The 27412-nt window shown below is 41.0% G+C and overlaps 1 protein-coding gene across 50 annotated transcripts in view; it reads right to left on the reverse strand.

Annotated features, from left to right (window-relative positions):
- Window positions 1–27412, reverse strand: part of ANK3 (ankyrin 3) — a 357522-nt gene that overhangs the window by 71842 nt on the left and 258268 nt on the right. For 32 of the 50 annotated variants that reach the window (XM_065067824.1, XM_065067822.1, XM_065067826.1 and 29 more), the window contains 8 exons: window positions 27295–27393; window positions 23467–23664; window positions 21025–21123; window positions 10530–10628; window positions 10334–10432; window positions 9848–9943; window positions 6868–6940; window positions 6612–6674 (listed from right to left, as the gene is read on the reverse strand). In XM_065067824.1, the coding sequence (XP_064923896.1) occupies window positions 6612–6674; window positions 6868–6940; window positions 9848–9943; window positions 10334–10432; window positions 10530–10628; window positions 21025–21123; window positions 23467–23664; window positions 27295–27393 (826 nt within the window). Of the gene's footprint in view, window positions 1–1045; window positions 1476–6611; window positions 6675–6867; window positions 6941–9847; window positions 9944–10333; window positions 10433–10529; window positions 10629–21024; window positions 21124–23466; window positions 23665–27294; window positions 27394–27412 lie in introns of those variants that run through there. The other 18 variants (XM_065067844.1, XM_065067835.1, XM_065067866.1 and 15 more) reach the window with 6 other exon arrangements.

A 27412-nucleotide genomic window follows, 5' to 3' on the forward strand; every position in this document is an offset into this window, starting at 1 on the left:
CTGACAAACTAAAGTTAAGTTATTCTGCATGAAAAAAATAATAATAATACTAATAAAATGTGGCTGTGAGAAAGAGCCTCGTTGTCCACCGGTGCTGAAAAGTGCGGCAAGCTTAAACGGACGCCGAGTACAAGAAGAGGCCCGCCTTCCAGCGTCGTTATTGCTCAATAACTCTTGCAAGTTCGAATGTAAGAGGGGATTGCTTACTTTAAAAAGAAGAAGAAAAAATAAAAAAGCACTGCTTCACAGTCCCAGGTTGATTTTCCGAAGCCCCTTCCCCGCCCCGCGGAGCAGAACAAAGCCCCGGCCGGGCCGGCGCGGCCCGCAGCGCCCGGGTCAGCCCGCCCAGCGCCGGGCGGGGGCTGCGCGGCCACCGAGACAGACGCGGAGGATCAGGTTTTTTTAGAAAAAAAATGAAAGGAAGGAAAGTTAGATCCTCGGAGAGGAGGGTAGATACCGTAAAGGGTTAACGGAGCAGCTCGCTCTGGCTAGCAGCATTTGCATACCATTACATCATGCAAAACCTACATTCCTGCATTGACAGAGCAAGTCCAAAATATGCCTTTTGCGGTTGTGGGATTTTTTTTCCCCCTGTTTCCTCAATAACACAGAGCCGAGAGCTCCCCGTAAGCTCATTACTTGCCTGCCTTCACGCTCTCCTCTTTCGTTGTGAACGCATTTTAGGTGTGTAAAAGTTGCACAACGGAGAAGTTTCTCAGCGTGTTCTGAAGGGTGAGGGACTCCGCAACCCCAGCGATACGTTTCCCACTTTCATTCAAGGAGTTTAGACTAGTTTCCATTCACCTAACTCAGGAAACCACAGGCGAGCTCTGGTTTTAAACTAACAATCAGTTCTAAAAATACCCCTTCAGCTACTGCTTTACAAACGGCAAACAAACAGACCAACTTTCTTCTCCAGCCCAGCAACAACCAGTATTTAAAGTAACAGTTTAAAAGCTAAAATGTTCATAACATACCAGAAAGCATTAAACCCCGCCCAGAAACAGAAACATTATACATTAAGTTAAACTTTAAAAAGTCTTACTGTTTTGGAAAGCCATTTTCAGCAGTCTGGTCTATAAGAATTTTTTCCCTGATGTTTCCAAGAATTCCTATTAGTCCTATTAGTCCTTAAGCAGTGATTTAGGGTTAATCTCCAAACCAGCACAAGCAAACTAATCCCTGTGGGTCATATTCGCTTTCCACACAACAACCGAGATCTTCTTAACATCTTGATCTCTTCGTATGTATTTTAGGACATGTGCATCTCTTTCCTCTCAACTCAGATCAAAGTTCTTTGCAAATATAAAACAAAACGAAAAATAATAACTACAGTTAAAAAAAAAATCCCCTCTTAATCACTCTGAAGACATCCCTTTAAAGCTTCTGCTGATTGGATTACAGCCTCCCTTGGCAAGCCTCTTGAATGGTGACATAAATGCAGGCACTCCAGTTATTTGTATGTAAATAGGGGTGCTGCGAGGGTGTAGTTTTTCTGTAACTTGATGCCGGGGCTGGGGGGGAGCGCAGGGCTGCGGGGAAGGGCGCTGAGCTCCGCCCGCCCTCGTCGGGGCCTCCCCCCGCTCATCCCCGGGGCACGGAGGCGAGTGGAGCCCCGGGGGTGCCAACGGCGGGGTCTGGGTGCTGCCCCCACTCCCTCTCCGTCCCCGCCCCCAGCGTGGGGTGCTGTGTCCTGAGTGAAAAATTCAGGTGCTTGAGAAAAGAGGACTCCAGCTTGGGAGGTGTTGGAGTTGACCCAGAGCGGGTCAGAGAGATGGGCAACTTTAAGTAAATTTGGAAACTTCTGCGCTTACAACACCTGAAGACGAGCGCTGCACCACTGCAAGGAACAGACAAGGCATTTTCTTTAGGAGCGTCGTTTGTCGAAGGCAAGGTGGAGAACGATAAGAAGCTATTCCAGTTGAGCTGAAAAATACATTAGATGTTATCCTGCTCTGCAGCTAATCCAGCCAGAGCAGGATTACTCTGATGAAATGCTCTCATCAAAGGAAAAACTGCATCTAGGAGTGGTAATTTCAAAGAATTCCAGACATTGTTTTGCGATTGTGGGAGGCTGGAGCAAAATGGGTGGTGCACGTTTCAGCAATCCTGCTCTGTTTAATTAGGTGCCACAGCCTAATCCTCTGCATTTCAGGTAATAAGCAGAGTGTTTGCTCACAGCACACTATATTCCTGCAGAGAGAGAACCTATGTGAAAGTGAAGATAAAATTCGTCTCTGAATGATAGATAAATGCTCAAGACGTGAGTCATGGATGAAAAAGTACCAAAGAAATGGAATATTGCATTGCTTTGCTGCAATTGCCACCCTTCCCTTTATAAAGTTATGTGCTGAAGAAAGATGGTGTCCCTGTTAACAGTGGGCAAACTCAGCTATCACAAGTGTAGGAAACCATTCAAAATCCAGGAAGTAATAGGGGCAGTAGGTCAAAGCAAAGGACCATCAGACCTAGCACACCCTGTCTCTTGACAGCAGCCACACTTCACAGAAGAATATAAGAAGATGAAGCAGTGGAAATCCTCCAGATCATTCTTCTAGATGGTAGTGATTTGAGCTCACGTTTTCTAAAGCCACAAGAGGTTTGTATAGTCATGAACACAATTTTTTCCCCTTATTAGATTCTTCCAATTGTGCTTTGAACTCATGTCAACTTTTTGCATTCCCCACACCAAGGATGTGTGCCAAGGACTCACACAATTTAACCACCTGTTGCAGGAAGAGCAACCGTTTAATTTAAGCTGAATCTGTCTCTTGCTGGTTTCACTGATGTCCCATAATCTTGGACTTCTGGAGAGGCAGTAAGCATTACTGCTCACTTGGCTACCCACTATTTTATACATTATAGCCTATCCCTCATTCACCTTTTTTCCTGGGGTAGAACGGCCCTAGTCTGTTTATTCTTTTCATCTCACAAGCTTTTTTCATACTCTCATCACCTTTGTCACCTTTTCTCATGTTTTCCCCATTTTCCATGTCCTCAGCCTGTCTCCTACAGCTGGCAATTGCAAGAGCACAGGGTAGGTGCTCTTTTTAAAGACCAGTGAGAAATAGAGGCTCTCTGGCAGCAGGAGAGAAAGGATCATGTGGCTTGGGAGAAGTCCCAAATAAAATTTAATCATAGCCTGGGATCCAAATGGGCATCTGCATTGGCTTTGCTAAAGATCCCCAAAGCTTTTGCCACTCCCTGTCACAGCCTGTCCAGAGCTGTCTGATGGCAGGAGAGATAAAGCCACAGGGAAGAGCAGGATGCTTCCAGTTGTAGCCAAGGTTTTGGTTTCACACAAGTATGGAGAAAAGCCAAGACCAAACCACTGAAACTTTTATGAACCTGTAAAATTTTCCGGAAACAAAGCAGCTCAGAAAACTACAAGCACAAAAATATAATAAATCATCCCCTACTAAAATGATCAATAACAGACTTTCATGCAAGGGGATGCCCTGACCTGTCTTGAACGCACTTAGACTACTGTACCTCAGCACCTACGCTCAGAAATCAGGCAGTCTGCGTTCATGTCCTGTTAGGATGTCTGTCTAATCTGCTGGGGATTGATTAGCATAATACTTATCCCTACTGAGATGAATCTCCATTAAATGGGCTTAAAACAGTGTCCTGATTTACACCCAAAAGTTTGTTGTCTACTGAAAATAAAAAAAAAAAAAATAAAATTAGAAGCTCAACAATAAGTGTTTCTTGACAGTGACAAAATTCTCAACACCTGAACTGTGTATTGATTTGAATTTTTCCCCTTCCCTGCTCAAGTAGTCTCACCCCTCTTTGTGTCAGCTTCCATTGCTTGCTGTCCCTTCACCTCCGAGACAGCAGCAGCAGCTTGGGGGTGGGTGTGGCTGTTGTGGCAGAGCTCAGTGCTGGGTTGTGGCAGTCCCAGCTGGGCTTCAGCTTCCTCCACCAGGTTAAAGCTCTTGCACCCACTCACAGGGATGCTCTGAGGCTGAACATGTGAGGGGGTTCCCCCTGGGCCTCCCGCAGTCAGCTCGGGTTGTGCTTAACGCGGCTGGTTCCTGGCTCTCCACCAGCCCCTTGGCCACGGGGTGCACCGCTGGGGCTCCCGCAGCTGTGGGGTGCGAGCCCACATCTGGAGATGGTAAGAGGAAAGACCAAGTTCTTGCAGTCTCAGGTTTCACATTTATAAGATTTGCAATCTCTTGAAAACTAAAAGCAGAGCACACACATTCAGCGTGCATCAGAACTGCTCTATGTTATTCTACAAACTTTCTGTTACATATGAAGATGAGCCTTCATTTTTTCCCCAAAAATCATGTTCACATCTTTCAAAAAACACTTTTTTTTTTCTTTTGCGGTGTAGCAGTTTCCCAGCACTTGACCTCATTTGGGCAGAATTGCCAGAGTAGTCTAAGAAAAGGAAGTCTGACTCCAAACCAAACTGTCCTCAGCAGGGAAGAGAAATTACACAATTCCCATGTAAATATGTATTTAGCAGGCACAGTAAGACATGAATGCAAGGAAACCGTTTATTGACATTTGTCACTGAGCTCTGAGACTTCTTTCTAAACTTTCAATTTCTCTGATGAGAGAAACCTTGAGGATTGAGGCATATTGAGAAACCATTAATCAAGTTTCTCTCACTGAAGAGTTTTGGCTGATGACATGAACATTAGCCAAGTGAGGGAGAGCTTGGATTTGGGTGGTAAATTTGTGCCCTTCACTTGCTTGGAATCAGTTCCCTGGCTATGACATTTGCCAGAGTACATTGCCATCTTGGACATATTTATTATATTTCTATTGGCATAAGTGATTGATGCATTGTATGCAAATACCCTGTCAACAGTGAAGAGTTGTGGGATGGGCCTCAGTATATTGTCTTTACAGATGTGCAAGTCAGGAGACAGGCCTGTGGTTATTACCTGAAAGCCTGTAATTCATCACACACCTTGCACACCAGAACGCTTCTGCTCAGATTAATAAAATACCTCTTGTTTGATGTGAGAGCTCCCTTTCAGTGTTAGGTTTGAAAATGACCCTCATATATATAAAGCAGTCTCTTAACTCTCCTAGTAACATGATGCATGGGTGCAGAATAGTTTCTAGGAAAGGAATTGATCATATTACGTGCATTCTTATTTTTTGGTTTTGTTTGGGATTTTTTTTTTGGTCTTTTTTCGTCTTTTGTTTGTTTGTTTGTTTATTGTGAAATGGAGCTTAACTATAAAAATCTTCCACAGATCTCAGAGATTCCTGCAGGTTTTGCATTTGGCTTTAACAAATGATCCTGTATATTAAAAGACACATTTTACATCTTCGGTTCTAAGATTCAGATTCCATATAGGAGTGTTTCTCATCTGTACCTCACCGCATGTTGCACAGTGGGATAACACACTAGTTACTGCTCTGCTAACTAACATGATTATGCATCAGTGTTTCAGTCAGTTAAAACAATGAAGAATTTTGAGCAGTACAATGGCCTAAGAGAGTTATTTGTAAAACACAGGTGCAGGGTAAGAACACTAACCATTTGGAACTGCAGCAATAGGAACTCAATGACGAACTGAAAACAAACCAAAAGCCTCAATGCATGAATTAAACAAGAGCTGCAGACACTGAGCTAAGCTAAATAGATTTTATATCTTACTGCTTAAATGCTATAAATTGGCAATTGGCAAGCTGCAGTTCCTGCTGAAACTCGCACAGGGTCCTGCACATCCAAACCAGGGGAGGTCTGACCCAACAGGGGATGTTGGTACAGGGGAGGGAAGCAGTTGCCAAAGGAGTTTTAAATACTTGGGAACCACTGAAACCACATCAAGCCCATCCAGCACCAAGGAGTGAGCTGGGATGGGCAGATTCTAGCGCAAACACCTCAGAAGCATTGTCAGAGGCATGGGAAACAGAGGACTTCACTACCCCCTCACAGATTTCACATCACTTTGCGGGATGATACAAATGAAATCTCAGCTACAAAGTACTTCTGCCACACTAACACACACCAACAGGTTAAGTCCAATCCAGCACTGCATCCTCTTTCTCCAGGACAAAAGTAGGCTGATGTGGTTTTACTGAACATCATGACCAAAATATTATATATTAAAATTAAAACCAAAACCAAACCATCAACCCACACTGCACAAAAAAAAAAACCAACCCACCACCCAGAAAATACTTCTTTTCAGGCTAAGAGTCCACTACCAATGTAAATCAACCACTTCAGAGCTTAATCCACATGAGAATTAAAAAAAAAGTAATAATTAAAAAAATTCTTCTGCCATTTGCTTTCATCGTCAGTGCGTTCTTCTTAAGTATTTTGATATTTGACCATTTTGCCCAATATTCAATTCTTTAGTTCCAATTATAAAACAATTCTCAATTTTATAGAAGTAGCAGCAAAAGCAGCATTCCAGGAAACCAGAGGTAAAATTGGGAGTAAGAGATTCAGAAAAAATAGAATATTATCAGCAATAGCTCAAAGAATTTTTGAAAGTGTTCTTAATTGCAAAGCAGAAACTATTGTTAGTGGGATAACAAGAAAATTATCTGAAAGGATTAATTTTCAGACAGACGAATAAAAGAAAGAGGCTTAAGTTAAATATCACTGCAATACAAAAATGTACAAATACCTTCTTCAACATCTGACAAATATTCAGCATCACTGAGTATTTCAGGGGCATTGGCTTTACGAACTGCATGATTTAAATAAACAAAATAATTAAATAAAAGCATAGATACAATGTGTCAACAAAACAATGTAAAACAATAACAAATGTGCAAAGACCATACCCAAACCAATAATGCTTGCTGGTGGCTTTTCAAAGCAAATATTTCTCACAATGACAAAAGACTGGAAAATAAGAAGGTTCTGTTATTTTTTAATACCTTCATCATCAGACATATCAAGAACTTCATTCATGGTTTCAGGCACATTCATTTTGTGTTTTTCTGTAACAGTCTGTCAAAGAAAAAAATCATTTCAGATTACAGGCATAATTTTTCTTAAAATTATAGTTATTTTAAAAATTAAATGCAAGGTAGGACATATTTTTATCTGCAATTAGGAGAATAAGATTTAGCTTTTTTACCTTATTTTTCACCTTCCTTTTCATAGATGTATTGAACTACACATTAAAAAATGACTATATTAAATAATACAGATATAGGCAATATGTTTGTACTTTAAGCGATATTCAAATTTTCACAGCAGAAAAAGCATGAGCTGAAAGCCTAAAAGATCATAATATCAAAAGAAGAAACAAGTCGACTGAAAAGGCTTCCATGTAAAGGTTTTTAATAACTCTTTAAATAGTTGTCTAAATTTTAAGCAGGAATACGTCATCTCTATTTAAACTAAACTTTCTGAGGAAAGTATTTTGGCTTTGTCATTAGAAAAGTGCTGCAATTTGGGAGCAGGCTTGATCTATGTGGATTTTTCCAGAGGTGCATCAGCATAAATTGTGTGGTTTTTTCCCACAAATGAGAACAACTGTAACCACATACAGGTTAAATGATACCCCTTAAGGAATTCATGCATGAAAGACACTCAGAAGTGGTTGGTTGACTTTCATCCTGATGTTTATATTGATTCAGACTCAAAGACCAATATAAAGCAAATATTAGAGGCAGAAAAACGTATGTTATGAAAGGCCGAAATATGTTCCTAGAATACCTGTATATCCCACAATGACAGACACATACACATTTTAAGCTCCAGCTGGGGTACAGCACAACAAGCACTGGTAAAGTTTTAGGTCACGCAGGAGCCTTTGCAGAGTTACTATTCAAGGAGTGTAGTGGAATTTAAAACAAACGAACAAACAAAACACAGCCAAAAACAACACCAAAACAAAAAAATCCACCATACAAAAGCCACTCCCATCTTTATGGGATTTTTATGTTACGTTGGTTTTAATCACCATATCATCCTTGATATATAAACAACAAATTATTAACAAGTTCAGGAGGACAAAATAGCTTTTCCATTTTAATTTATTTTAGAATAGTTTTTAATTCTGGTCTCATGAATACCCATTTGGCTGTTCATGTTTCTTGGGTTATTGCCGTCACTTGATATCAGCAGGAGAGCTCCTGAATGCTCAAACATCACAAGGCTTATAAAAAGCCTCACACCTATTTCATTCTGTGGGCATTACTTGCAAAGTTTTTAAACGCATTGCTGTTAAACTAGCAAAACCACAGGACTTTTTTTTTCAGGCACTACCGAATTTTTTTATCGGTGTTTGAGTATAAATTGTAGTAAAATTAGCTATGTTCATCCCTGGTTTCATTACATTTATCTTTGGGAGTTGTTTAGCCACAAGCTTCAAAAAAATAAGTCTCAGCAGTCAAGTTTTGAAGAACCTCAGTTGTAAAATCAGATTTCATGTCTAGATTTCAAGAGTCTGACAATTGCACACTTGTGAGTGATAAGCAGCATATTTTGATTTTAATGGAAACTATTTCTGGGTTTATCTTGAGAGCAGGTATTTGGGGTACTATTGGCCTTTCAGCATCTGCCATTTCTTCTAGCATAATTCACAGCCTGACCCACCATTTCTCTACTATTCTTCATCTACAGGACATGAATGATCAGTCATCTCACGCAGCACAAGTTCCTCCAGCTTCTTGGTTCTACAAGCTAAGAATGACCTTGTAATATTGGGAGTTCTTAGTAGAAAAATGTGTGTTTACTTTTCCTGAAACTACCTAGTTGTATACTAGGCAACCATTCAAATTTATGCTACCCTATATAATCTTCTCCATCAAATTTTTTCAGGCTGTGGAAAACTATTTTGAAATCTTTTTAGAGAGAAACGTGTTCCTCAGAAAACCTAGAGATAAGCTGTAGGAAAAAATCGTGATTATTTTCTGTCATACTCCTTTATATTTTATCATTTTGGCATTTTAGTGTGGTTGATTTTCTGTAAGCCACTGAATTATAGAGCACAGCCAGGAAAGTCACTGGAATAAAAGGCACATGCAGCAGCAGAGCTAAAATGTGCCTGTCATCCCAAACGCTCATCATACTGCAACCACCTGCTTGCATTGGAAGACCACGCATACGGGGGGACGGCAAAACATGGAACACACAGTAACTCTTTTCCATCTCTCATACTCCTAAAAATACATATGTGCACATGCTCCCCTTTTTCATTTTACTCAGAAGAAAAAAAGAAGTTGCAGAAAGCGAAAAGCAAATTTGGAGCCAATGCTCTGGATTTATGTTCGTAAGACGCAATTTTGGCTTTACTACAATGGTGGTGCAGGGAGGCTCCGCACCTCACAGAGCTGTTGTCTGAGAGCCAGGCTGCAGTTCATGTGTGGGTGAGGGAATGGCTGTCTAGGGTTGCAGGGGCTGACTGTGGCTGCTTGCAGAAGACAACCTCTCACCATCTTTCAGAAGACGACAGGAACTATGCAATGGGGTCCTTTTAAGTAAATTCCAAACATTTTGTAGATTGGAATAGGTTCTCTTAGGCCAAATACAAGCCATTATACATCAGTCCCTTAGCAAACCCTCTCAAAAGGCAGAAGTAGCTTCTATTTACCACAAGTCTATAGGAATGTCTTTTCAACTGTAGTTATGTGGTTTGTGCCCTAAACAAGATGTGCACATAAAGACAGCAGCTGTGACCAGTCATTTGCACTGTTTTCTGCTCAGTTGATACTCTTTCTGCATACATCCTGATAATGTCTACTACCTTAAAAACATAACGCTCATATTTGATGTAATATCCACTTTATAATGCTAAAAGGAAATAGGCAGAAATTGAACTGGAATCTTGGTTGACATGTAACTAAACAAAGCTGAATACACTTAGGACAAATTCTTCCATTCACTACTGAACTAAGCTGTACTTACAATTGTAGTCATGGTCTCTTCTGTCACCACCTTCAATGTGTCAACAACTGAAATGTAGCCAAGTCGCTTAGCAATGGCGAGGGCAGTGTTTCCATTCTGGCAAATGAAGCATTTATAACAACAGTTGAACGTTAGCAAGGCTAAGCGTAGAGACTGCTAGCTAACTGTAGAAAAATGCACAATACAGGTCAAATACATTTTTGCGTGGTGGTGATTGAAATAAATATCTTTTGGGTAGTAAGATATATAACTACAAGTTTTTAACTCTTTAGAGAAATGGGATGAGAATTAAAAGACTTTCAGATCTTTGCTGTTCTAGTTTTGAAAGTGATGATGGCCCAGAGGATGCGGGAGTGATGGGAATCAGCTTCCTCTGCTCTTTTCCTCTCCCACCGTGCACTTTTTTTCCACATTTCCCTTGCTCAAAAATGCATTATGTGGGGTGGGACAACTGAGCCCGGGCGGGGAAAGACCCCCTGCACTTACCAGGGTGAGCTCATTGGGTGCCGCGCCGTGCTGGAGCAGGACGTTGATGACGTGGGTGTGCCCCTGCTGCGCAGCCTGGTGCAGCGGTGTGTACCCGTTCTGCAGGGACAGGGAAAGGGACAGGGACGGGCTGCAGCGCGCGCGGAGCACAGGCTGCCCCCGCGGAACGAGCAAGGCAGAGGCGGAAAAAACTCACCTTCGTTTTGGCATTAACTTTTGCAGAATGTTGCAGAAGGAAGTTAACAATTTTTATGTTTCCGTAGTGGCAGCCAACGTGCAAAGGAGTGTATCCCATCTAGAATGAACATAAGCTATTAGTAAACAAGAATATCCCACATGTCCCCTGGCAAAGAAAGTAGACAAGAGACAGGAAAAAAAAACAAAACAAAACACAACTTTATTTCTTTGGCATATGTGAAAAATCCTCCAACCCTGGGGAAAACAAAACAAAAAATCCCCCCAAAAAAGCAAAACCAAAAGCACTACCCATGAATATTGATTCAAGTCCCATTCTTTGTGAACCTCTGTGAATGCCTTGTATTTCTGTAATCTTCAACACGCGCAATGTTGATTAAAGATTTGCCTTCCTCTCCAATGATCAGACTATCAGGTATCTAGGGCAGAGCCCACCTTTTTAAATAAATGTGTGTATAATGCCTTGTACAGTGAGGTTCACATGCTTGGTGCTCCTACAGTGTGATAAACAAATAAGTAAGTAAGTAATAACAACTTTTTGACAACCAGGCATGCTGAGGGCTGCCTCAGATCCCATGCAATTTGCAGCCCATCCATTCTGACTGAAACACCCAGAAGGCAAAACAATGCAACTGATTTGCCAGCTCTGCCAGAACAATCAACTCCTGCAGAAACTGGAACACCAGCTGGTGAATTGAAGGTCTAAGAAAGAAAGGTCTAATTTTTCACGTCTGGCCTTATGTCATACAAACTGTAAGAAGTTGCCTTATTGCCTTTTCTCGACAACTGCAAAGAGGAGAAAGTTGAATATATCCTTTTCATTCCTTATTACTTATTTTTCATTGCTAGGGAACAGACTAAAAATGTTTGTCAACATTGGGACTCCCCCATCAAATCCTCTAAACAGAGCTAAATGGCTTTTTATAGTAAGGTACATGCATTTTGGAAATTTTTCTAAAACCAGTTAGTTCAAGAAGAATATCACTACAAAACTTGACAAGGTTTTTAAAACCTACGGTTTTTTTAAGAACAATTCCTGGTAGCAAAGCGGGAGTCACCAGGCTGACTCTGAACTTGCTCACTTTAAACCCCACATATTTAAAATAAGTCAAACAGCATGTTGAAACCTGTTAACTGTAATAAGCACTATCATCAACAGTTAACATTTAACATACAATGCAACAAAACAAAGAGGACCAAAGCTTGATTTTGCTGCTCTTTTTCTAATCTCTTAGTCCATGAGAACACTATTAGCAGTTTTGAAAAAGTTGGGACTTACTTGAGAGCTTAACCTATTCGAAATTATTAGGTTATCCTTCTTGAAGTAATTACCTTTTCTTGCCTTATCTTCCCTGCAAGACAACACTATCTCTTCTTCCTTAACAAATGTGATCAATCCAGAGCTGTGCAAAGGACAGTTCTGGAGATGGCTCCCTCTAAACAGGACACTTGCTATTTTACCCCATGGCACGGAGAGAGGCCACTTTTCCCCAAACCTTCCCCCAGCTCATACTAAAGCCTAAAGCTTGACAGCTTTCCAGGGGATGGCTTGATGGGCTCACAGAGGTGCATTAACAGGGCTTTCCCCTCTCTTGAGATGAGTTGCTGGGATTCCTTTCTCCTTTAAAGGTCAGGTTTCATGAGCCTGCTTGAAAGACTCCAAGATGCCAGAAGCATGATCTTAGCTAGTGTTCACAAGGGGCTTCACCATTTTGCAAGCAGGATAAAACTGCACTGCCAGTGTAATATGTCTTTTTCCTACTCTGTGGGACTTCCAATGCAGTATTTGCCCCATGTTCCACTACCAGTTTTTATGGAAATTGCTAGCCTGTAAAAACCATATCTGATATGAAATACAAATGCATTAAACATATGGTAAAATACACTGCAAACGTGCACTGCTGTTCATCTGTAAGAATCCTGTTTTATTTCCAGTGGCAGAAAAGTCAGTTATAATATATATGGGGAAACACGGCCATGGTGTATGTCTTGGCTACTGGTAGAGTCCAAAGCAGTCACACAGCCAGAAGGAAAATACACTCTTTGGGACTGAACCATCTAGAACTAGATCCAAAAGCCAGCCTTGTGGGTAGAACCACTGAAAGATGGGTTGGTGTTGTATTGACCAGGTTCCAGCTGCTCTCATCAGTGTTTAAAGGTGAAAAAGTGTCTGTGCTTTCCTGCTCAGAGAAGAAAAGCCTGGTGCCCAAGAGGTAGAGACACACAGGGAGTCAAAAGCTGCAGCCAGTCATTCTTCATTTGTACATCCATGCCAGTGAGGTGTGGCCAGGTTAGACAACTTGGTCAAAAGCACTGAGGAGGCAAGTCCAAGGTCAGCCTGGGGTTCAGGAGCCAGCATCACCCTATATATTGAAACCATCAGGTCAAAGTTGGTCAGGAGAAAAAGAAAACTTCAAATGTGAACTTTTTCCACTAGATGTAAGTTTTGAGTGTCCAAGTGTTTAGACACACAATTTTCTTCATGTCACTTCGCCTCTGAGACTGCTTCACACAAGGTTACCTAATTTCAGTTGTATTAACACATGCTAAGAGATGGTAGCTGCGTCAGTTACTTTAAATTAGGGTGTGTATTTTTTCTTCAGTTAATTATATACCCTTTGCCATCTGAAGAAACTACTAGCTTTGACAACCAGGACAAGTTAATCATTGCAAGAAACAGCACTGGATCCAAATTCCATTGGCATCAGCAGAATGAAACTTTCCGTTGACTTATGGGAACATTGAATCAGACGCCAGATGACTACAAAGAACTTTTCTGCAGAATAGCTGCACACAGAGCCTGAGCACCAGCTAACACGTAATCATCATGAACTAAACGCTGGGACCTCGTCTTACAGTTGCTGTTAGTTTAGGGTTGGCCTAACAACTTCCCAGGGTCTGAAGCTGACAGGGCTCTCTGAGCTGGTCAGTCTTGAGTCTTCAGCAGGACACTGAGTGTACTCACAGCCATGGACCTCAAATGCAGCTTGTAAGGCCCATGCTCCTACATGTCCAAAGACAAACTCAAATAAAAACACGGCCAAACTACCAAATCATCAGTTTAAAAAATATGCTGTGAAACCTACTCATACAAAAACTTAATTCCCTCGTCCCCCTTCAAAATACAGGCCTCTTAACATCAACTGCAAGATCAACAAAAATCAGGCACCACAAAAACAACTGGGGAGATGAAATTCAAAGTCAAGGGCCACTTGCTGGGAACCCCCTGCTAATAACCCTAAAACATTAAAATCTGGAGAGTATCAGAGAGAGCCAAGACCATCTGATCTCAACTTTCCCTTCAAAGCGCTTGTGTAAAGTTTCCTCTCTCCAGCCCGTAACACTGAAGAAGGAGCTATCAAACTCCTGATGTTTACTGTAGTACAACATCAATTTCCTCTACAAATGGTAGATAGAAAGTTTTACATCTGGTGTCTTCATAAATGGCTAGAAGAATAATTATTGATGCACTCCTGACCAGTCTGATGTTTAAATAAGAGACTAAGTGAAAACTTTTCCTCTTTCCCCTCCAAATGTGCGGCAGAAATCACTAACATCTCCATGGTGACATGGTCACTATTCTCCCTGCTACAGCTCCTGATGTCCCAGAGCTGAAGCTTTAAGTGGCTTCCTCTGAAGCTCTTGGTGCTGCTGGCCTGGTCAAGTGTGGCAGCTTCTCTGCTCCAGGCATCCCACATGTCCTGCGGAGTGATGTGGGCACCTGCTAGCCTGGTGGCAAAATCCCACTTCCCTGTCTGAACTCCCCAGAGGAGCCCAGGAGCTTTCTTTTGAGTTTGCCATACCCTGTGGTCACCTCACGTCACGTCATGTTTGGTGAGGCAGTGCCTAATGCAGCACACAGTTGCTGACAGCAGAGTGACACAGATCTGACACGGTGGGTCACATCTCACAGGGCATGTTAGACCTCATCAGCCAACAGAGGACAACTTTCATGTTTATAGTCAGCAATGGTAGTAGTGAAGTCATTGGTCAAAATAAAACTAATTAGCAAAATGTCATTTTAACGCCTGAGACCCAGAGAAGATGTCTCTTTAGCTTCTCAGCTACAGCACAGATTCCTGCATTCACCTGTTTCTGTCTCAGGAAGGCACAACATTTATATTTATATTTCAACATCCTCATGGAAAACAGATATTGTGTTAATTTTTCTGAAACCCTCCAACTGGAAGATTATGGAATTTCAGAAGGAAATTAACTATAAAAGTAGTAATTCTCATGGCTACTTGAGCTCATTACTTTTACTCTGTATAGAAATGTGTCCAGGAGGCTAAAATATTTTGCTTCGAAACAAAAAACAACAACCAAGCAAACCCAGCCCCAGTTATGCACATTTCTTCACAGCAGTTTAGGTTCAGAGTTATGTTTACTGGCAAAGCACCAAGGGACTTAGTAGGCATCCTAATATAGAAAAACTTCCTTCCAAGAAAATCAGGGCTTTTGTTTAATACAGCTTTAACACGCATCACCTTTTGGCACTCAGCTACCTTGCTACTTTTAGCTGTTTTTAAAGAATGAGCAGCAATACGGGAGTTAGCAGCTGGGAAAGGCTTATCAAAAGCCACAAGACTAAGTGCCAAAAAACCCCCACCAAAACCCAACAACTCAGAAATACTGTGCTTTTCGCAATACTAACGGAACATACAAACACAAAGCATCTTTTATTCTCTTGTCTTTCAGTTTTTTTTTTAAGGAAATTATCATAAGCCTTGTGTATCATGTCAGTGAATTACTTTAATGTCCTCCACTGGTAATAACCATAAATCTTAACAGCTTGAATTACTGCATCTTTCTAGTCATGCTGACTCTCAAGCTGCTCTGTTTTTGTTTTTCTGCTGTAAATGTCAGACAATGAAGCTACAGTATTATTGTTGGTAAGGCTAGAAAATGTTGTAGACCCAAAGACCACAAAGGTATCCAGCCTTGATTGAATGAAACAAGCAAACCTTGTGTACATACACCCTTCACTGCTTTGCTGAATCGGGGCCTACCAAGTTGCAGTACCTAGCAAAGGTTCATTATTGCACGTTATTAGGCTGGAAATGTCCACACAAATGTCTTTATAAGAACCAAGTACGTACCAAGAGCCAGGGAGAAACACATAATATACCATGAAGATATACCGAAGGGATCAGCATTTGAGCGCTGGTTCTTTATGAAAGCATTTCTTCTTCATAGCACTTCCAGCTCCCCCTGCCTCCTTCCTACCTCTTTCTGGATCTGAAAATCAGATATTCCAATGGAAAAATTGGATTGCTGTTATGAATCACTGTAGCACTCAGGCTGCTATGGGCCCCCTGTTAGAACAAGGCAGGCAGACCTGAATAAATCTCCCTGAATAAATCTGAAATAAAAGGCTCAACTCAACCTGCAAAAGAACATCATGACCTCTCAGTCACCATTATCTCCTACCAATACGACAGTTTCAGGAACAAAAGACAGTTTAATACTGGCTTTATTTTCCAGACAGTCAGCAACCAGGGACTGTGAGTCCATCAATGCCCCTGGCAGAAGCCCAACACTAAGTGCAGTGTAACAACTGTTTCACCAAAATGACCTGCACTGAGATCAAAGCTCCACGTCCTGCTCTTCATCCTTGACTGAACACCAGCACTCTTTCTAAGTCTTCCTTTGCCAGTCCACCACCGTAATGCTGTATCCCACAATAACACTATCCAATGGGATAAACAGCTGAAAAATGAGATATGGAGACCTGCTGAGCCATGAAACAATATTTCACTCATGCCAACTCTCAGCAGAAAGTCCCTGCAACGAAAGCAATGTCACATGTACCAATGTAGCTTTTACACACTCAACACAACCACCAGAGAAGGAATATCCACTCACAGCCATGGCTTCAGATCGACTTTAACTACCAGTATTATGTGCAAGAAGGACATTCCTTGTGTTAAACATGCTATTGCATAACACAGTTTCAGCACTGACAGCTCTTTAATAGACCTAAATTCAGGCACAAAAATGTAATGCCAGAATGGACAAAAACTGCTGCCTTTGCAGAGGGACCCTAATGTGCCTTCTATGAACACTAAATCAAGTTTTTAAAGCTTTCTAAATGTGAAGGCTTTGAAACTTCACTACTGGAAGTGCATTTTAGTGTTGCTACTTTTCTACCGTTCTATTAATTGCTTCTTGCATATTGAGATAAGGTGTTTTCTGTGGCTCATCTGTTGGAGCTCAGGCGAACATGGCCAGTCTTAAAACCACATAACAAAATCCCATCTTCAAGTGGCAGGAGCAGCCTTGTGGCCTCTCAAGCACTAGTTCTGGCACACTAAACCAGTGTTGTTTAGGCTCCAACACTGGCTGAGACAGACTCCCACAGCTCTAGGATTAGAGGCTCGTTAGTTAATAGATGCAGCAGAACCAGAAGGATCCCATAACACCACCAATAAATGGACTTCAAAACCAGCAGCTATTCTTCCTATTGTGTTTTTTCCTACAACAAAGCTCAGGGGAAAATATTTCTTGGGAGGGAAAGCAACCCAATAGAGAACCACAATTGCAATGGTTCAGGTCTGAAAGCAAATTTGGAAATGTTCATAAATTTTAGTGCCAGAACTGATCTTAATCACACAGATTAATCTCCCGCACAAGAGATTTTTCTGTAATATTAGATTTTTTTTTTCCCTGCTGTAGCTTCAAGATACAAAATATATTTCTTCCCAATCTTCTCCTCTAAACACCTGAAAAACCCCAGTTGTGTGTGGCACTTGCAACCTGAGCAGGAATAAGAACTCCCATGTGTCAGAATTGCAAACTCTACATGTTTTCACAGGGAGTGTAAGTTATATATAAATGATGATTAAAGAACATGTACTAGAGGTGGAAGATGATAGCTCATTGGTCCCTACCCAAAAAGTCGAATGACCTACTAAGATATTAAGTGTTCTCCCTCTATTGACAGATACTGTGCTGAAGGGACATAACTGATGTTTATTTAACAGGGGAAAATGAGGAATATCATGAAAGAACCTAAACAAAGAAAAAAAAACACAGGAAAAAAAAAAGACTACTGAATAGTCATCTAGACCACAAGAACTGAGGTAACAAATGCATATGGATGTGGAATGGAGAGAAGAAAACAGGTTAGTTGTGAAACTGATGGTAGCAGAGATTGCCACTATAATGCCACTCTAAGCTGTGTGTCTTCACTGACTTCTAAGGCACAGATGGGCACATCTCTGCCACTGTATGTCCCAAGTAATGAATCTGAACTGGACAGGCTGGATGGTATCGTGCAAAAATGCAAGTATAGCAACAGTGCTTCTGAAGCCAACTCAGCTGTTGCTATATCTTGCTCTCCAGTGCTTCTGGTTTTAGAGGCAGCGTGCACAGACCTTTTATTCCCATAGAACAGTTAATCCATCTAAACAAGAGACCTTGTAGCTACAGAGCTGCTGTTTTACAAGCCAGTCTAAGCTTAACCTGCACAGAATATGAGGTGAAAGTATAGTGGTTCTTATAGCATAACACTTTGCCTTCTTTGTAGAATTCCAGAGCTTGTCAGCTCTTTATTAAGGAACCTGAGATCCTACTCCATGCTAAGATACGTGGTGCTGCATTGGTACTTTTCTTATCTCACAGGTGGTGGTGAGTGGATATCTGACAGACAACCACCCTGTGACCTGGAGGGCTCCCAGTCGCACCAACCCAAACCAGTGAATACACATCAAGCTCACTCTAACACAATCCTGCAAGGCACATGAGCACCTTCTTGCAGACAGTCCCCAAAGCAGAGAGGGCAAATTAGCAGGAGGATGAGCCATTGCAGGTGTTACTCACCACAGAGGCTTACAGGATTAATAATGCACATTTTCTCAGGCAGGTGATTTGCTACACCACAAAGTAGTTCTGCTTAAACACACCATGACTTTGCCTGACCCATGAATCCCAGCCCCACTTCCTGACAACTATGGGCAGTCCCATGGAAGCAAATGTGCACAAGTTTCATATATTAATATAACAGAGGAATGAAGGTAAACAACAAGGGACTTACTGTTTTGGTTTGTATTTTTGTTTGCGGGTTTTTGTTTTGTTTTTGTTTGATTTATTTGTGTGGGTTTTTTTAAATTATGTGACTGTTACAGATTACAGGATTCAAGCTGCAGACACTCAAACAGGGCTGCATCTTTTTTGACCTGTGCACAGTTTTACCTACTGACTAGTTCAATTTTCAGAGATGCAATTAAGAAATTCAGGTCCACCCAGAGGAGAACTCTGCATAAGAAACTGAAGCCCCTTTTCTGTGTGTAATACGCCTGCTCCACCACACTGTCACCCTTCCAGGCTTAAAGTTCAGTACAGAGCTTGTGCAACTGTGCCAGGCTGGCCCTGTGACCCAACAAACATGTTCTGCCTCTCAGCTGTGACAGCATCTCAGACGTTTCCACCATGTTAATGTGACTAAAAGGCCACTAGTCCAGAACTGGATCCTGTTTGAACACTGAAGAGCAGGCAAAGGGGACACACGACTGCCTGCACCTGTCAATGTAAGCATCTCCTTAGACTACTTACTATTTGTGGGACACAAAAGAGTGGGAGAAAGGCAAACACAGACAAGTTGTACAGGCAAGGAGGCTATTAAGCTCTGATCAAGTTAAAAGAGCAGGTTCTGCAATGTCTTGCTACAGAAACCAAAACCAGGCAGGAACTATTTCCAGACAGGCAACTGTATACATCTGAAAAAATCAGGCAAAGAATGAACCAGGGCAGATCTCATCTGATGCTGGATGATTTTGCAGATAAGGATCCAGACTGAATTATCTGTAAAATATAGGCTGAGGGCACATTACAAAAGTATAAAGCTGGAGAAGCTCCCCGGATTTCAACAGAACTATTTTGGTTTCATGTCAGAATAATGCCACTGAAATCAGTAGCCCATACAGTTGGAATTACAAAGCAGAAAAAACACATAACAAAGACTTTTCGCTCTACCACAGATTATAATCAGCTGAGCTGCAGTGAGAGATGATGATGGATTCAGCCCTTGCTGAGATGTGAGTGTGATGACAGAATGATAACATTACTGGACAGTCTGACACACCTGGACATTTCTGGGATGCAAGCACAGCACCTCACTTGTGGCAGACACCTTGCACAGAGCTGTGAAAGCTGCTACTCTGCACAAATGGTGCAGATCAGATTGTAAGACTTGGTTCATTTAGCTGATTTGATCAGCAAGAGTCCAAGTATTTGATCACAGCTGACTTCTCACCCAGCTGAAGGAATGACTCTGAAATCTAGACAACACACGAAGAATCTAAGTGTAATCAACACTGAGATCATTATCATTAAATTGTGAGAACCGTATACACTGTTAGTGAACATAAAACCATTTATACTCAGGCTCTTGGAATTTACTCATTTACATTGCTGTTAACACCAATACTGTGAAGTGGGCAGCATCATTACTTGGAGTCTCAAAAGCAAAAGTCAGGTCTCTTACTTTAGGCAAAACTATTTTTAGGCAAGTAAATTTGAAATGGACCATCATTGCATGTATTTATTTCATTTCAGAAAACAGTGATAAAGAATTCCAACTTTGTCCTCAAGAGTTAAATGTTTCATCTCTAATATTATTTTTAAAGCTAGAATAGAGCAATATTTACTGACAGACTAACAGGTTAATGTTTACCATTGGGAGAACAATGGTCTAGTCTGAACATGGGACATGAGAAAAAAGTCAGTCCCCTAGAATGTACCCATATGATGAAATAGTTCACCTCACTGTGATTTGCAAAACAAAGTGGCTTAGAAATTCAGAGGAATCCAGTCATGAAGGCTGAGTCAAGCTGTAGGAGTAGGGGGTAATCTTTACAAATGAACAATGGCTTTACTTGTAAAATCATGTTGATGGGTGGCTATTTAGTATCAGCTCAGAGTAAAGACATAACTTCATTTCACAAAGTCTCTTAAGTCATGGGAAAAAGTATTAACCACTTAATAGCCTGGAATGACTACAATGCATTCACATTGTTTCTCTTGCTGTAAATACAGAGGTTTTAAGTAACAGTTCTTCTGTCTTTTCTTTCTGTTGTCAGCTGAGTGTAAAGTATGTGCAACACATAAAAAATACCAAAAGCAGATGAGTGTATGCATGTGGTGAAAGATTATATGGCTCTCTGTGCAGAGAGAGCAAACTTTCCTGGAAATTCCCTTACATAAAAACCAGATCGATCCCGCTTACCTTTAGTGAAACAGAATAGTACGATACAATCTAAATCTGTATTGATCTAAATATTTGGCAATAAATAAGCGTACTTCTCAAAGACTGAGCATAACGCTAAATGCTCAAATTTACATATCTTCAGTTTTCAGAATATATTCTGTAATAATCTGTTACAGGGAATATTTGTCTGCTGTTATCTCAGTTTCACTCTGTAATCGATTACCACTCCAGTCTATAGGCTCATGCCTCCCCAAAAGGAAATAATACATGTTGACAGTGGTGTTTGTACCTTTGTCTGTGCATCAACAGCAGCACCTTGGTTAACAAGAACCTCTGCTACATTGACTCTGTCCTCTTGAGCAGCCAGGTGGAGTGGCGTCAGTCCGCTCTGTAAATTAGAAGCAACAAGTAAGAAGCTTCAGAGGAAGTATGTGAATACTAAAATGCAGTGTCAGGTATCAGTAAGACTCAAAACATCCTACTGATTTTAAAGAAATTATAAAATTCCACTTTCACTGTGTAAAGTGCTTCCTAATCACATTTGTTGACTTGCAAGAAAATACAATTTGAAAGCCAGGAAGATAATGTTTCTTTTACACCAGGAACGTTTCTTCATGCAGCGTTCAATGTGGGATAGCAAATTAGAGCACTTTAAGGAAAAGTCTCATAGTAATTTTTACCTCCTAGTTAATTCACTTCCTTAGAATAACATTTTAAAAGAAATACTGAATTATTGTTCACACTTGTACAAGTTTTGTAGATTTACATTTTAATCTCCTTTCAAACACAAACAGACAAGATAAAACTACATTTCTGTGAGATCAAGTCCATTTCTCTCTGCCCAGGGAGTATACAGACTTACTAGATGACATGTACTGACACTCTCACTTTTTGGATAGCTCATTATTTGTCTTATCTGAGACTTGAGATCTAAAGTCCTTAAAACCTCAGAAAACTATGCAGCTTTCTATCACATATAAGACCTCAGGTAAAAGGGGTAGAGTGGAGAATCCACTGAAGGGATGTTATTAGCAATGGGAAATAATATCCTTTACTTGCAAATTACAGTTCTTTTTCTCTCTTCCTGTTCCTAGTGCCTTTAGCACTGGTGACAGAAGAGCGGGCAGCAGCAGCTGGCACATCAGGCAGGAACACTTGCTAAGTTTCCTACCTTTGAACCCAAACTCATGTTCGCGGTCAATTCGCTACCAAAGGCAGTAACTGCTGAGTACATCCTACTGTACTGCACTTGAACATATAGTCCTGATAACCATGAAGCTTAGGTGGGTTGCATTACACAAATACGTAACAGTAACCAACTGCAAGTTACCTAATGGAGCCTGGATACCATGGGCCAAACCTTCTAAACAGATATAGTAAGCGCTTAGCGCCCATACTGGTACTCTGAGTATTCATCTCCCAACCATTCTGTGGCTTCTGAAGAAACAAATGTGATTTTTATTCCCATTGCGACAGTCAAAAGTTAGTGTGCTTTAAATTTATGTCTGGCTTTAAATATAGGTGCTGAGCTCGAAGGAAACATGCAACCCTAAGGGAGTCCAGGGCAACTATTTTCTAAACATGCTGTTATCAGTATAATGAGAAACTAGAGATTACAACTGCACAGTAACAGGTTGCAGGATATTGCAGGTAGTGTTAACCTCTGGTGGGACTGAATCAAACTGTCAAGCAGCTGCAATTGTGCTCTCTGTATCAGCCTTAGCAGCAAAACCACGATGACCAGTGTGATACAGAATGCCTATATGATAAACTGTCCTGTGGGGACATATCGTCCATCCTGCACTGCATAAGCCCACATACTTTATTGAAACTAGGAAGGAAAAAAAAAAGAAATCAACATCTGCCAGAGAAATTTCCTGAAGGAGCGCCCAAGCATAACCAAACTGACAAATTAGAAACAGGAATACACAGCAGCCCTGTGCAGCGTCACCCGCAGCCTCAGAGGACACTGAGCCTTTCTACCTGCTCAGAATAAGAAATACTTTCCATGAAAAATTTCTGTCTTGCCTTTCTACTTTGGCTACATAAATCCATACTGAAATTGCACTTTACAACATCTCGGATGTCTAGTGGGGCATTTAAAGTATTAAGGCTGTGCATTTGCTAGAATCATTACTATACAGCAGATTTAATAGCCTATAACTTCATACATATAGAAACCAAAATCTACCAACTTCCCTTTCCTGCCCCCAGGAGAAATTATAGCAAAAGTCACTGTGCTCTAAGGAACATCCCCTGAGGAGAAAGAATCACTTATATTAATGAACAAAATCTCAGACAACCTTGCTGTTGTTATCCCATTAAAAAAAGCAGCCTCTCCTAACAAGTTAGTCGTTATCATTGTTTAATGGCCAGGCATATATCCAGAGACTCGTAAATGACACACGCCAACCCACTAACCGCTGAGGGGGGGAATACATTTTCTCTCTGGGCATGTTTTGGCAGACTAGCATAACATGGAAGGGAGATGGATTAATAAGTTCCTCTGCAGCATGTGCTATCATCAAAACTTGGGTAGTATGAAATACAGTTCACTGAATGTGACACGGCATGTTGCTTGCCTTGCTAGAAGAACTGACGATGTGTATTCAAGCACCTGCAGAGGTTTTCAAAAACTGTAGAATCACAGCAGACAAAACTGACTTGCAGGCCCCTATCCTCATCACTACGTTTGTTTATTGCCTTAACACCAAGCAGGGGGACCGCTTACCTTGTTGCTGAGATTTACATTGGCATTTCTAGTCAGAAGCAATGACACCATGTCCACGTGGCCGTCCTGAGAGGCGAGATGTACAGGGGCAATACCCTGTCTGGTTACAGCGTTGGCATCAGCACCATATTCCAGCAGTGTAGTTGCTATGTCCATCTGGTTTTTCTTGGCAGCTATGTGCAGCGGCGTGTAGCCGTTCTGTCAACAGAAAGCACTTCATTGCAAGCTACTCATTAAACAATGTGATAAATCACTTGCCTGTGCCTCCCCAACTCTATGAAAGCAAGTCATCAGCACTAAAAATTCTGTCAAACATAGTAAAACACAATATTTACTAATCTTACAAATTAATGTTATCAGACCTTTAAGCAACTTGTTTTTGAAAGTACTGCTACAAATAGGAGGATTCTGAAAGAAATTTTCAAATTTGGAAAAAAAAATATATATCTGTTCAGAAGAGTACAATATATAGCAATAGGAATTTGAGATTCATTTCACAGACATTTGCTACTTTTCCCTTAAATGTACATAAAATCTTTAACAAATAAAATAAGAGGATGTGTGTTCATAACTCAGAACAGCTGTTATTTGGGTTTTTTTCCCCACTTCCTAGTGTGAATGAAAGCATTATGTACATGAAATATGGCCTTTCTTGAAGCATTTAACCTAACCTTACTAACAGGCTCTTTTCATTCAGATCAAGGGAAAAATAGAGCATATAACTTTAGAGTCTTGCATTCTTTATTTTTTAATTACTTCCAATATGTACTTAGTGAGCCCACTACTAAAAAGAAAAATGCAGTATCTGTTGTATGATAAAATGTTATAATTATAAAAAAGACAGATTTGGCAGAAAATAGATTAATAAAGAATAACTGATCAGCATGTAAATACCAAAACATTGACTGAGGTATGGTCAGCTTTTCGTACAGACTGTGACGCCTGTTTAATCAAGAACTTTCTGTCTTTCAGAAGTGTATTAGCCCTCATTTTAAAGTAAATGGGAAACGTGTACATGTATAAAGGTTGAGGGGGCTGAGACCGTAGCTGCTTAATGCTATTTTGTCTGGTATCATAAGTACCATGTGCATCTCAGATTACACAAGCCAATAAAATCTATCTAAAGGCACAAAGTATTCACCTGGCTGGGCTGCGCCCTGCGGGGCAGCAGGGCTGGACTAGACGGGAGGGCAGGTCACAACAGATGCGGGGAGGAGCAAAGAGTAAATATACAGCGGCAAAGAAATTATTACAAGAGAGCTTTCAAAATAATATGGAAGCAAGAGAAATGCACCGTGCTAACTCCACTTGGAAAAGGTTCTGTGATCTTCAAAATTCAAATCAGATTCAGTTCAGACCCTAGATGCTAAAGATATTTCAAAGCAACACCTGGGAAACACAGTGCCACAATGAATGAGAGAAGTATATGACCACTGAATTTTCACTTTGAAGATAAAATGCCTCAGGAAAAACAAATACAATGCTCTCCCTTAGACTTCCTGCACAAGACCGACATGTAAAACAGCCATCACCACATAAGCACCCACTAAGTCCTAAACCCTGTGTGCTAAATCCTGCACATATCCTAAATCCTGTGTATTTTAAATCAAGCTCATGTGTATTTTTTGAAATAACAAATGTAATTTTCAAGTCTTTTCCTCAGAAATTGGCATATGTTGCTTTCAGTGGAATGCAAAGCAGAAGGTTGCCAACAGAAGGCCAAAAGAGAGCTGTAAAATAAAAGCCAAAACTCAGCTTAGTCTCAGTTTGCATCTTCTCTTCATGATAAGAGGGATTCTCTACCACTTCACATAGATGCAGAAGCAAAGAGACAAGTATAGAAGGAAGAGTTTGGGGTTATTCTGCCTGCCACTGAAAAGAGGGAAAAAGGTTAAAGATGAAAACACAAACTGAGGTTTTGGAGGCAGGAGGGAGAAGAAGAAAAGCATTGTAAGGTCGATGCCAAATTAAAATTAGGCACAAGGCTGATTTTAGCCTCTAAAAAAGAAGAATGGTTCATCATGATAACTGTTTTTATTACTGCGCTGTGCTCTGACATGGCCACTTCCCATGCCCTTTCAACAGATGACTCTTCAAGGCAAATGCTGCCAGGCCAAGCTATTGAGCCAGTCCTAAGATCAATGTTAAAGACAGGACCGTCACAGGAAAAGCAAATGCTAATGAAACTAACTGTGGAGCCAGTGATCAAATATGACACAACACATTCATTTATTAGACAACATTTACAGAATAAATGGGAAATCATCTGCTGTTATCAACATCTTCTTTCAGATGACTGCACACTGAGTGCCTAAAGCAACAAACATGCTGCCATTAATTTTACTTAGTCCTGATGCTCTACTCGGCATTGCTGTGGCTCACTTGCTGCAGAATACTAACAAATACTTGTTTTTAGGAAGACTTACAGCGGGCACTTGAAGGCCTGAAGGGGCAGCTGCAAAACCGTTCTCTTACAGAAGGGGAAGCTAAGGAGACCAGACACATGAGTTTGTTTAATAATATACCATAGTGTATAATGCTTCCACCTTGGTTTGGGCTTCCCAAGCCCTAGGCAGTGGGTGCTGCAATCCCAGCCTCTACAGGACACACAGCTCCCACTGGCAGTTTCTTTCAGTGAAAACTGGGTCAGTGTCTTCTCATCTCCTTCAGAAGGCCCTTTCTTCCCCACAGTGGCATTTAAGAGTGCTGTGTTGCAGTAGTAAAAGATCAAAGATCACTCCAGTTCACCTCCCGGGGCACCGCTCTGGCAGATTGCCACTATCGACATTATTGATTTTAGACTGTGCCGTTGCTGCTGGCTGTCCATGTTTATTTAACTTTCTTCTCTTTCACACTCCAAGCTCTGGGACCTATCATATATGACTGACTTCAACCTCTTCTTTAGCCATGCAGAAGGCCCTAGTGTTATGGCTGTATTCAGTCACGTGTGAGAGGAAGGCAACCAAGGAGAGCTGTCTATCTACAATACTGGCTTTTCAACTAGCTCTCCCTTTTCCACAGTGCTTTTTTCTAGTGATTTTAGGAACATACCTGGGTTGTTTCAGCTGGGGTATTTACATTGCACTTATCCCGCTTGAGCCTACCTATGCTTCCACCCTGTTTTACTTATTGCTTCTTTCCAACTATTGATATTGATCCATACTTAAAACTGGGATCCACAAAAGATATAGACACTTCTAAGCTTCTCTAAATTCTTTCTTCTACTCAGAACTAGAAAATATTTAACTATTTATTTTTTTACATCCCCTAAAATCTTACACTGTATGTTGTCTTGCCCACAGTAAATTACAATCAAAGCAGGGTTGTGACTTTTTTTTTAAATTTTCTCACCAGTCCACTTACACTGTGGTAGAAGTATTGTAAAGCACATTAACAATTACATGCATGGTACTGAGAAATATATCACACCTCACAAGTCATCCTGTGGCACAATACAGGGGAACTATCCCCACTTAACAAGGCATTAACTCCAAGCCTGCCCTGTATAGATGTTAAGATGCAATGATATAAAATTGGCTGGCTTGGGGAAGGTACTGAGGAGACTGGACAAGTGAAAGCAAGGCTCAGTATTTGCCAAGACTGACCTTTAATTAAACTAGAAATTGTAAATGTTTCTACATCTATATTTGCCTTTTTTACTGCTGGTTTATTTACCTGCAGAATTATTCTAACAGCCTTATGTGGTTGTGAGAAATTAATAAACAAGGTAAATGAGCATAAACAGTCTAGAAAGAGCAGAGGTAGACAGGGAATAAAGTGACACCAAAAGCCTAGGTATTGTTCCCCCAGAGTGACCAGTACTTGTACCTTGGCAGATGCATGAGGTGAAGCTCCCTGGTCCAACAGTAGGAGTGCCACTTTTTGATTATCGTAGTGCGCAGCTACATGCAGTGGTGTTAAACCGCTCTAAAAACACATGCAGAAC

Source organism: Columba livia, chromosome 6 (assembly GCF_036013475.1).
Source record: "Columba livia isolate bColLiv1 breed racing homer chromosome 6, bColLiv1.pat.W.v2, whole genome shotgun sequence".
Taxonomy (NCBI): Eukaryota; Metazoa; Chordata; class Aves; order Columbiformes; family Columbidae; genus Columba; species Columba livia.